The sequence below is a fragment of the Zea mays genome, chromosome 9 (genome assembly GCF_902167145.1).
Source record: "Zea mays cultivar B73 chromosome 9, Zm-B73-REFERENCE-NAM-5.0, whole genome shotgun sequence".
NCBI classification, from domain to species: domain Eukaryota; kingdom Viridiplantae; phylum Streptophyta; class Magnoliopsida; order Poales; family Poaceae; genus Zea; species Zea mays.
In genome coordinates, this window is record NC_050104.1 from 92,684,486 (window position 1) to 92,696,257 (window position 11,772).

Consider the following 11,772-nt stretch of genomic DNA (forward strand, 5'->3'; position numbering starts at 1 on the left):
ATATTACATATGGAACAGTTGTCCGACGGTTGATCTCCATTACCTCAGAAGATGATTGGGTGATATATTTAAGAATTGTGAAGACGATGGTTCCACCATGTTTGGATGTGGTTGTTCAAAAGTTACCTGTTAGTCATTGCGGAGGTCCAGTCGGGTTGTCTCCACAAATGCCAAATGCATCTCGTATTGAAGCTCCTTTGGTAGAGCTTCATGAAGAAGTCGTTGTTGTGCCCGATGCTCAATCGGGTCCGCACGAGTATGGGATTTCTCGTCCTATTCCCGGCGTTTGTGGGGCTTCTAATGCGGTGGTACCCCCCCAAGAGATCCCATTGACCCAGGATCCAGTTGACGATCATCCTAGTAAGTGTCTTCGACACATTGTTCGTATCCATCATTATTTCGTTTGATTAGACTTTTTAATGTGGTTTTTCTTGCTCCGACCCGATGCAGGATCTCCACATATCAATAATGCTGATGTTCAGATTGATGTGCCTGTGTCATATAATATGGACAACATATGCAGGGCATCCAATAGTGTTGATGTTCAGATTGAGGATGAGGAGGAGCCATATGAGGCTGCACGGGCCGTAGATTCTGATGATGACCGTCCGGTTCAAGAAATGACCGAGCAAGAAATTGAACTCATAAGACGTTTGTGTCCGGAGCAAGACCCTGCAGTACATGAATTTAGCAGTTTAAGTCATTCCACCCGTGCGTATGCTGAAGGACGTGACGATGAACTGCTAGAGGCTCCGGATAACGCCGACAGCATTGAGATTAAGGTTGGCTTACTTTTCAAGGATCTGCCTACACTGAGACGATGGCTACAGGAATATTCTGTGAACCGGAAGAGGCCGTTCAAGGTGAGACATTCGTATGCACAGCGTCGTTACACTGTTGTGTGCGAGGTGCCAGAATGTAATTGGAGGGTATGTGCCCGAAGGCAGAAGGACACCGGAAAGTTTAAGATCACCAAAATTTTAGGTCCACACACTTGTGCCCAGACAGAGCTGAGCTCTAAGCATCGTCAGTTGACATCTACCCTGATTGCGAAAAGGATATTGGGGATATTGAAGGGTCAGCCAAACTTGAAGGTGAAGTCAATTATGACCATGACTTCGGAGCTGTTTGGTTACAGGATCAAATATGGGAAAGCATGGAGGGCAAAGCAGCGAGCATGGAAGATGATATACGGGGATTGGGAGGAGGGTTACGAGAAGTTACCAGCATTGTTCAATGCAATGAAAGCAAAAAACCCAGGCATGCATTACGAGTACATCCCCAAACCTAATGAATGGAGGAACGGCAAAGAGATATTTTATCGTGCTTTCTGGTGTTTCTCGCAGTGCGTAGAGGCCTTCAGGCATTGTCGTCCCGTGCTCTCTATTGATGGTACTTTTCTTCTTGGGAAGTATAAGGGCACATTGTTGGTTGCCATATCATGCGACGCAGACAACTCACTGGTTCCTTTGGCATTTGCTTTGGTGGAGAGGGAGAACAGAGATAGTTGGTCTTGGTTCTTGCGGCTTGTACGCATCCATGTCGTAGGCCCTGGACGCGAGGTTGGTGTCATATCTGACAAACACCAAGGTATTCTTAATGCAGTGCAAGAGCAGATTACTGGCTACGCACCCATGCACCACAGATGGTGCACTCGACATCTAGCAGAAAATCTTCTTCGAAAGGATCATAGCAAGGCTAACTTCCCCCTTTTTGAGGAGGTATGTCGTCAGTTGGAGGTTTCGTTTTTCGAGGATAAGTTGAAGGAACTACAAGATGCAACAAATGCTGAAGGTAAGAACTGGATTGCTGGATTGCTGAGGGAACCGCACAAATGGACAAGGGCCTACGACGAAGGTGGCTGGCGGTTCGAGTTTCAGACTAGCAACATGGCCGAGTCATTTAACAGTGTGCTCAAGGGTATACGGGGCATGCCAGTCAATGCTATAGTAACATTCACTTTTTATAGGCTTGTGGCTTGGTTTAATGATAGACACGCGCAGGCCAAGGCAATGCAGACCCGAGGGCAGAGATGGGCACCTAAACCAACATCACACCTTAATAATGCAAAGGAACGTGCCCATAGACATGAGGTACAATGCTTTGATGAGGAGCTGGGTAAATACGAGGTAACAACACTAGGCGGCATAACTTCGGACGGTGAGGTGCGACCTTCGAGGACACATGTCGTGTTACTTGATGCATTCTGGTGCGGATGTGGTAAACCTAGACAATACCATTTTCCATGTTCTCATTATGTTGCGGCCGCACGTCATCGTAACTTTGCATTTGAGAGCAGAATACCTTCTGAGTTCAGTGTAGAGAGCTTAGTACGTACCTGGAGCCCTCGTTTTGAGCCATTTCTTGATGAGTCACAATGGCCAACGTACACCGGTCCGGTATACGTTGCTGATCCAGCGCATCGATGGGACAAACGTGGTAGTAGGAAAAGGAGCCGGTGCAACATGGTTATGGATCAGGTTTCCGGTCGCAGTAGGAGAGGACGAGCGTCCCCCTTTCTCGTGGACCCAGAGCAGAATGAATGCGGAAAATGCGGTAGACTTGGCCACAACTCACGTACATGCATTTGGACACTTAGTCAGGTGTGATATATTTTTTTATACACAAATTTTATTCTAATATGTCGATGTTTTTGTTACACTTTGTACACAACTTATATTCTAATATGTTGATATCTTAATTTGCAGGATGGCGTAGTTCCACTTGCTGGACCCTCACTACGACGAGCACCACAGGGGCCGTCTCACCGCAGAGGGAGAGGTAATATTTTGTTTGCTATATTTGCGACCTATATTTGAATTAATATATGCGACCTATATTTGACTAATGAAAAATCTTTTGATTGCTAGGTGTTGCCCGTTCTGCGGGTCCGGACCCACGACCGGTTTCTGGAGGAGATGAGGTACGATGAGAGGTACACTCCTCTCCTACGGAGGGCTGGCTTGGACGTCTTATCGTACCAGGTCCGCCGTGGGCTGCCCACTTTCAACCCAGCGGCGTTGACGGCTCTGGTCGACAGGTATAGACTTCTCTAGTTGTTTAATATTTACAATTATCAAATCTACTTTGCATACTAATGATTTTTGTATTCTTTTGTCTTCCAATAGGTGGCGGCCAGAGACTCACACTTTCCACCTTCCCTGCGGTGAGATGACTGTGACGCTTGAAGATTGCCAGAAGATTCTTGGTCTCAGCATTATGGGTCGTCCAGTGACCGGTCAGGCATCACCAGGCGGTTGGAGGCAGAGGGTGGAGGCCTTTCTTGGGAGACTGCTTCCGGATGAGCTACGAGGTAGCCACAACACCGGAGTCCCACTGACCTGGCTTAGGCAGAGCTTTGGGCAGTGTCCACCTGGTGCAGATGAGCAGACGGTTGGATACCATTGTCGAGCTTGGATTCTCCATCTCTTTGGTTCAGTTCTTTTTCCAGACGCAACAGGCGACAGCGCGTCATGGATGTTTCTGCCCTGCCTGACTGACTGGGATACGACCGGAGGTTACAGCTGGGCTTCAGCAGTGTTGGCCTTCCTGTACAGGCAACTTTGCGAGGCTTGTCGTCGTTCGTCGAGGACGGCCAGCTTAGGTGGATGTGTCTACCTACTACAGCTGTGGATGTGGGCACACATACCAGTCGGGCGACCCAGAGAGTTTCCTCCTCGTGAGTGGTTCGTGGTAGCCGGACATCGGCTTAAGCCCACGGCTGCTTACCGCTGGGACCAGGTCGAGGAGCCATTCGCACGACACCAGCGTGCTTACGTGGAGTACTCAAACGAGCTCGACGCACTTACTCCTTCGATGGTCAGTTGTCTCCTTTTTTCTTTTTACATGTCCTTTCTACTTTTATCACACGACACCAGCGTGCTTACATGGGCTTTCTAAAACTTTTGCAGGTGACTTGGCAACCGTATCTTGATCCATATTTCGCCAGCATACAGTTGAGCAGCATGTGCTCAATAGACGAGAACCTCTACCTCATGAGGTGTCCCCTCATCTGTTTTTATGCTGTTGAGTACCACTTGCCCCACAGAGTTGCTCGACAGTTCGGATTGCGCCAGGAGTTTCCGGTGGAGCCATTCTCGACTTCAATACAACTTCATAAGTGAGTTACTACATGCACTTGTTATTCTAACTAATAATTGAAATATCAGTTAGTCGCTAATATATGGTTCTAACTTTTGCAGGTTCGACAGACAGAGACAGAAGAAGGTCACGGACTTCGAGACGCACCATCGTGATTACATTGATGAATGGGACCAGCAGGGGGATCTGAACTATGAGAATGACCAGGCGCACACAAACTACAACTTCCGGAGGTATTTGATTTGGTATTCGGGTGTGACTAGGTGCAAGCTGAAGGGACAGTGGACAGCAGCAGACTACGCCGAGCAAGAATCGTCAGACGACGAAGACACAGCTTTCGACATAGCTGCTCGGCACGGGTCCCAAATTGAGGCTGCTCCAATCCTTGATAGAGTGGTAACTATTTCTTTACTAAAATTAGAGATTTCAATTCAATGTTTTATGTCTAGTTTTGAGCATCCTAATGTCTTAACTTGTGATAGGGAAACTCTATGCTCGTATCTGTTGTTGAACTCGAGCGTATCTCACAGAGAACTTCAGATACTACTACGCTATCGTTACTATCAGTGAGTATCAATGTCTAACAGAAAACTTGTTTATTTGTATGGTGTAACATATGTCTTTAACTAACATTTCGATTACAGAGGGTATCACGTCGTCTTCGTCGAGCAGCGGCTCGGTGTGGATGCCGGTCTCTAGCGGGCGTTGACGTGCAGCTGCCTGTGCCTCGTATGCAGCAGGACGTTCTGCCTCCCATGTGTGCAGTTGGACCATCTACAGCAGGACTCAGCTCGTCGCGATCGACGCGGGACACGTTTGAGAACGTGGCCCAGGACGACGACGACGACGACGACGACGACGACGACGCTGGCGCTGGCGCTGGCGCCGCAAGTCAGGTGGAGATTGGACCGTCTCAGTTGCAGGATGCTCCTACAACTCAGCCATCACAGCTGACACCACGTAGAAGGCGTCCACGAGACCCTTACACTCCAGGCACCGACGCTCTTGGGGCCAAGGGCAAGGGTAAGACTAGGAGGAAATGAATACTTTTGTGATATGGACTGTGTGATTTGGACTTATGCTGGAGACGTTGTAATATGAACTATGTTATGTGTTTTGGACAATGTGTTGGGGAACTTGTATTTTGGACTTTGTTTATGGACATTATATGAAGAACTATGTTCTGTGGATGTTTTTATATTCGATGTTATGTTGTGATGTATTATATGTTGAAATGCTTATATGTCTTATAATATGTGATTATTTGAACTGTGGTTGTTAATAAAACAAGGGGAACTCTTGCAAATTTTTTTTGTGAACTGTAAAAAACATAATAAGCAATAAGTAACGCATCTTTAGAGTTCTAAATTATTTTTGATACGTAAATACTACATAATAGGCTACAATTCTTCAGTCTGAATCACAATCTATGAGTAACTCATCTTCGGAGTCATCCGTCGCGCAATCCTCAACAACAACCTCATTCCACTTGCTGCATTGTCCTGCATCACACTTGTCACCAGTTCTTTTGTAATAATTGGCTTCTGCTTCATCTGCAGCTTGGGAGAATAGCTCATCCTCAGCCTCAGCCTCATCAGACTTCTTCTTGTAATAAGCTGCCTCTACCTCTGCGGCGGCCTGTGACATAAACTCATCCTCTTCCTCTTGAGCACGTAATCCAGCCTCAGCTAGTGCTATGAGCTCACTCAACCTTGACATGTCGTCCTCCTCTTCTTCATGTAATCCTGCCTCTGCGAGGGCGATAAGCTCACTCAATCTAGATGTGTCGTCGTCCTCCTCCTCCATCAGCTCAACCGTTGCCATTTTATCCTGAACATATCTCGCATGCGCCTCATCGGCCAAATAGTTTACGCCGCTTCCAATCTCTGCAAATATAATGAGAAAATTAAGTTAGCAAAGTCAGGATAAATAAATTGTACTAACATAATTATAATATCATTTATCTCACTTACTTCCCTTGAGGCGATCAGCAAGATTATCCAACATCTGTTTCTCGGCTTGAGCCGCTTCCCATTCCCTTGCATCCTGTGCTCTCTTCTCATCTGCCGCCTTCAACCTCCTATACTCTGCACGCTTCGGGCTATCATAAAAGGCAGATTTTGCTTCCCTACGCATGTCGCGTATGCGATCGTTAATGTACGAATCAACGAGCCGAGATCCACAACGCATCTTCTGTCCCATTATTCTCTTCGACTCTATTGTGCGCATCACCTCTCCTTTGTCGTCGTAACTCTCCCAACTGCATTTCCTCGTCTCCTACAAAAAATATAGTAAGTACCGCTATAACATTACATCTGGTGCAAAAAAAATACCAACCTCATCGTAATCGACCATATGTCCACAAAAATATCCAACACCAAGCTCCGAAGGAACTAATCCATACTTAGCTTCAATACCACATTTGCAGAGTACTGGATCAAATTTGACCTCTTCTGCCGCCCACCCCATGTATCTCTTTTCCTTTACCTCTGGCTCTGGCCAATGGGACAAAGGACCATACAACCACTCTCTGAAACGACACTTACGCCACCCGTATGGCTGCAAGAGAAAAAATTAGTAATTTATTGTAAATAAAAACTAGTTCATACATTTAGCATATCAATGGGCTCACATAATCAATGTTCGGACAACAGAACTGCTTGTCATAGTCTTCGTCGATGACAACACGGTCTCCACAATCGCATCGAGGCGGTGAGTCCATCCGTCTTTCTGTTGCTACCTCCTTCTCCGCATCCGTCATTGGTGGAGGATTCGGGGGAGGAGGTACCCAACGCTTAAAACGCTCATGACTGGTCCTTCCACTCAACCAATTAACGAAAAGAAGATATCGAGGGTCAAATTTATCAGGACCATCGATCCACTGGAAAAAGAAACACCTCTGATGTCCCTAAAATAATGGAAAGATGCACTATTACATATCTACAAAATAATGAACGCGAACAAAATTAAGTGACAAGTCATAAGCTACGTACGTCCAAAGTGCCACAAAGGTAGTAGCAGCGAGCAGCCGTGTCTGGATGTTGTGATTGATGTACCCAAGCCAGTCTGCCACAGTCACAGTTAGGCACGGGGAGTTCAGGAGGAACAGGAGCATCCTTACTAGATACGTCCGGATATAACTCCCGAGGACGACCTCTCTTCTGCCACAACGCCTCTCGGTACATGTCTTTCATCTAATAAACGATTATAATTATCACTTGTACCTATTATGCTTTATAATAAGTTTACACAAACTAATAATCGAAATGATAATATAATAGGTGTATACAAATTATTAAACTAACAACCTAATATACAAAAGGAATCAGTTGGAAATCATACCTTGGTCTACGAAGTGAACCAACTCAAATCTTTGAATCCAGGAAATTTTTACGAAGTTTGGAAATGGGATGAAATGAGCTGCTCTCGGCCAGCCGCGCGGGCGTTTTTATAGGAATTTGTAGCTCGGCGCCAAGATCAGTGGCGCCGAGCTACGAGGCCGCGCCGCCGCCACGTCAGCGCCAGGTCAGCCCTGGACGCAGCTAGCCGTTGCGGCCACGTCACAGCTCGGCGCCATAGGCTGTGGCGCCGAGCTGTGTTAGCTCGGCGCCACAGCCTATGGCGCCGAGCTAAGGGTCCAAAACTGCATTTAAAATTTTTTTAGGTCTAAACGTGAATTTACTTCTGTTTAAGGGCTAAAATACAAAAAATTCGGCCGCCGTCTCCCGGTCACAAGATTTTTTGTACGGTGTCCGGCTAAGATATCTATTCTCTATCTCATTCTATATTTTTTGTTCGGCTAAGATATCTATTATCTATCTCATCCCATATTTTTTGTTCGATTAAGCTATCTATTCTTTATCACATCCCAAATTTCCCCCCTATTTCAAACTTCTGTATATATACAGTGTTAAAGCATTCACTATTTTCTATACTCTAATGAAGACAGTCTTAAATACAAATTTATGAGAATTAGATCCTTCTATTTAAAATTGAATAGGAGGGAATTTAATTCACTCCACCCCTCAATCTACCTCTAAAGGTTAACTCCATTTTCTCAATAGTTTTTTAATTTTTTTAAAAAAAGAACTAATTTTTTTAGAAAAATAGAAATCGAAAATAGGCCCCAACGGCGCTAGGGGCTGAAATTCCGCGTGGCTTCGATCCCGATCCTGCTATTGCTGAGCTGAGAGACACGGAGACACAGGTAGCTTCTCTACTGGAATGCATCACCAGCAGCTTGACAGCAAACACACCCACTGGCGAGTAACCGATCCGAAAATGCCAAGTGAAGCAAGGAACGCTCCGGGCCCTCGACCTTTTTCTGGTCCGTTCTCGAGCAACGACACGCACTGCCGGAGTTGAACAAACCCAAGATTGGGACGCCTGGACAGGTCCGTTACATCAACCTCTCATGCTGAAAACAGATGCATCACTTGGACTCTTTCTGGCACCATTTCCAGTTGCTTAAGCAAGAGGGAACAGCAGAAAATGGCTCCCCACCACCTACTTACTAATTTGATGTGCTCCCTAAACACACGCAACATGTACAAGGGAAGAATAAACAATGCTTCCCGTTGCAGGCACGCACGTAGTATTCATTGGTGATGCACTTAGACCGTAATAGTATCTTCTTCTTTTTATAACTATTCCACTCATGTGCTCAACAACCCAGTCATGCACTCATGCGATACAGCAACGAACGAACGAACGAATTAAATTATGCAACTGGATTAACAAACAGCAGAATAATCAGTCGAGCCGCATCATGTCCTTGTGGAACGCGTCGACGGCGCCGGCGTCCACGCACTGCGTGATGAGTCGCGCGCCGGGCTTGTGCGCGGAGGGCCGGACCAGGATGCACGTCGCGATGTAGTCCAGGTTGGTGAGCGGGACGACGTGCACGGGGCAGCCCCACCCGTAGTCCACCTCCGCGAACCCGAGCCGCGACCAGTCAGACACCAGCAGCGTCCGGTAGTCCGACGTGATGCGGTACGGGTCGTCCACCCCGCCGCCCGCGCTCCACCGCGCGAACTCGCCGGGCAGCCGCTTCTTGCCCTCGCGGACGAGGCGCACCACGTCGCACACGGACGCGTCCGACACGGCCTCGGCGGCCGCCGACACGCGCATGATGTAGTAGCAGTTGCCGTAGAACCCGCGCGGGACGCCCAGCGCCGGCCGCGCGTTCATGGCGAAGCACACGTGCACGGGGGAGCCCCGCGCGAACCCCGCCGCGCGGGTGCGCGACTGCCACGCCTTGGCGATCAGCACCTCGAACGCGCTGCACCGCTGCCCCGCCTGCTCCAGGAACCGCGCCTTCAGGTGCTCGATGTATTCCGTCGAGATGTCCATGGCGAGGTACTGCAGCCGGAGCTCCGTCGGGACCGGCAGCGCGCCCACCGCCGCGCCGGGAGGGTTCGGGATCGCCTCGCGGCCCCAAGCCGGGGCCACCAGGGGCGCCGCGTGCCCACGCGCCATGTCGCCGACGGCGGCCATGAACTGGGCCGCGCCGGGGCCGTCCGCGACCGCGTGGCTGAACCGGAACCCGACCACGAACCCGCCGCACGCGAACTGCGTCACCTGCATTGGGGGGCGCAGTGGACGGATTAAAAAGGAAGCCATGGCCGCCGAGCCGTTGACTTGTCTCCACAACCAATCGCGCTCCCAGAACGCAAACGGGTCACTAGGGGATTCAGTACCTGGACAAGGAGGATGAGCGAGTCCTCGGGGAGGAGGTCAGATTCGGGATAGGTGGGGTGCGGGAGAAGCTCGTCCTTGGGCACCATGAGCGGGTACTCGAGGTAGTCCACGTCCGCGAGGGCGCAGCTGGCCCCGGCCTCGACGAACCACACGCCCTCGCCGGTACAGTCCACCACCAGCTCCCCCTCGTCCGAGACCGCCAGTCTCCCGGCGATGGGGTAGTAGCTCACCAGCGCGGCAGCCAGCGCGCGCTCAATGGCCCTGGCGGGCGCCTCCGCTCCCGCGTCAGCTCGGCCCTTGAAGACGTGGAGGGACTCGATGAGCGCGCGCTGGGTCGGGTAGCGGTCCAGCCAGGAGAGCGGGAGCTGTCCTCGGGGCGTGGGCGCCGCCGGGGCCACCACCCGCTGCGCCAGACGCGTCACGGTCGCCGCCGCACCCGCGCTCCTCATGCTGCTGGCAGCACTTTGGGTGGGAGATCTGGACCGCGGCGGCGGTGGGTGCGCGCACTGGCTGCCTCACCTGGGACTGGGAAGACGGGTACCGGTTTTTATAAGGTTTTTGGTAAAATCGTGGTGTTGCCGCATACGAATAGTTAGTTGTGTGCATCGGCCATGAGTGGGTTTGAAAAGGATTGCCCACCGCACGATGCAAAGGTGAAGCAACTAGATGCAGCCATTGCCTTGAAACTGTAGAACATGCTTGCAAATGCCTTTGCAACAGTAGTTAAACTCGTACTTACTGTCTCTTTGATATTTGATAGAAAGAATTAATTAGTACTTACTACGTTTCAAAATTGTACTACATCCGTTCTCGAATATTTGTCGTCTGCTAGTTCTTTTTAACTAAACCGCGACAAATAAAAAAGAAAGGAGGGAGTAGTCGTTTTAGCTCCTGATTTGTATGTATATATTTAAATGAATAAAGATGAACCTAGACATATATATCAAACACATGCATCAAGTATTATGTGAATCCAATAAATCCATAAAATAAATTTTATTTTGATAAGATAGAGTAGCTAGCTAAAAAAATAAAATCAATTCTTATATATCTAAACACAAGGACTAATAAGTAGAATAATTTTTAGCCAAATTCGTACCAGTTATTATCCAACCTTAACTAATTTAAATTATTAACTTAAATGTGTACCAAAACAACTTAATTTCATTACGCTTTCGTGATCCCGCCCACCCCGTCTGCCCCAACTTCTATTGGGTCCCAGTCTGTGGATTGCACAATCTCCCCTAGTACCCCTTCATTGCCCTAGGCACCCACTTCACATCTACGTCGTCTATCGGTTGTTGCACTTAGTCCACCCTTGTCATGGTTGTTCAGACGACCAAAGTCTTCATGGTTGTGGCGCAGTAGCTCGAGCGCTTAATGCTCTAACATGATAGCACAACGCCCTACTACCGATGCTCTCGCCCGATAGCTCGTCGAGGTGAAGCATCACATGCTCAGCGACACCAACCCCAGGGCACATCCATCGCCTCCTTTGCCCCCTCCCTCCGAGGTCATCGTCATCGCCAACCTCCACACCAGTCGATGTCCAGAACATTCGATCGCTTGTTTCTATCATTCTCGACGCCGCGTCCCCCACTACGCCCACTAGCGCAAACATGTGCTCCTCAACCTGCAACGCGACACCCTCGACGACCATGTTCTTACTTATGTTGCTACCCTCCTGCTCCCATCATGGCACCATATGGACAGTGTGATGCTCTCGTGTATCCTCAGCACCCTCACTATCAAGCTCTAAGACATCATTCGCGAGCGGGGGCGCCGCTCGCTAGGCCTGGGTTGCCATCGAGGCGTAGTTCCTTTGCAACCGGGAGGCCCGCGCCCTCCACCTCGATGCCTCCTTCAAAGAGGGGCTCTCTGTCACTAAGTACTATCACAAGTTGAAGGCATGGCCGAGTCTCTCCAGGACCTTGTTGAGCCCGTCTCCGACCGCACGCTTGTCATCAACCT

General features: G+C 49.1%; 2 protein-coding genes across 2 annotated transcripts; one reads left to right on the plus strand and one right to left on the minus strand.

Annotated features, from left to right (window-relative positions):
* Window positions 1-2,705: 2,705 nt before the first annotated feature.
* LOC103638666 (serine/threonine-protein phosphatase 7 long form homolog) lies at window positions 2,706-5,297 on the plus strand. Its single transcript, XM_035962607.1, has 6 exons — window positions 2,706-2,781; window positions 2,871-3,040; window positions 3,129-3,819; window positions 3,912-4,120; window positions 4,203-4,667; window positions 4,746-5,297. Exons 2-6 carry the CDS (start codon window positions 2,919-2,921, stop codon window positions 4,798-4,800), a joined length of 1,542 nt encoding a protein of 513 aa, XP_035818500.1. The 5' UTR covers window positions 2,706-2,781; window positions 2,871-2,918; the 3' UTR covers window positions 4,801-5,297.
* Window positions 5,298-8,543: 3,246 nt separating this feature from the next.
* Window positions 8,544-10,394, minus strand: LOC103638667 (acyl transferase 7). Its single transcript, XM_008661511.4, has 2 exons — window positions 9,801-10,394; window positions 8,544-9,681 (listed from the first exon to the last, which is right to left on the minus strand). The coding sequence occupies exons 1-2, from the start codon at window positions 10,248-10,250 to the stop codon at window positions 8,854-8,856; spliced, it is 1,278 nt and encodes a 425-aa protein (XP_008659733.1). The 5' UTR covers window positions 10,251-10,394; the 3' UTR covers window positions 8,544-8,853.
* Between the last annotated feature and the right edge of the window lie 1,378 nt (window positions 10,395-11,772).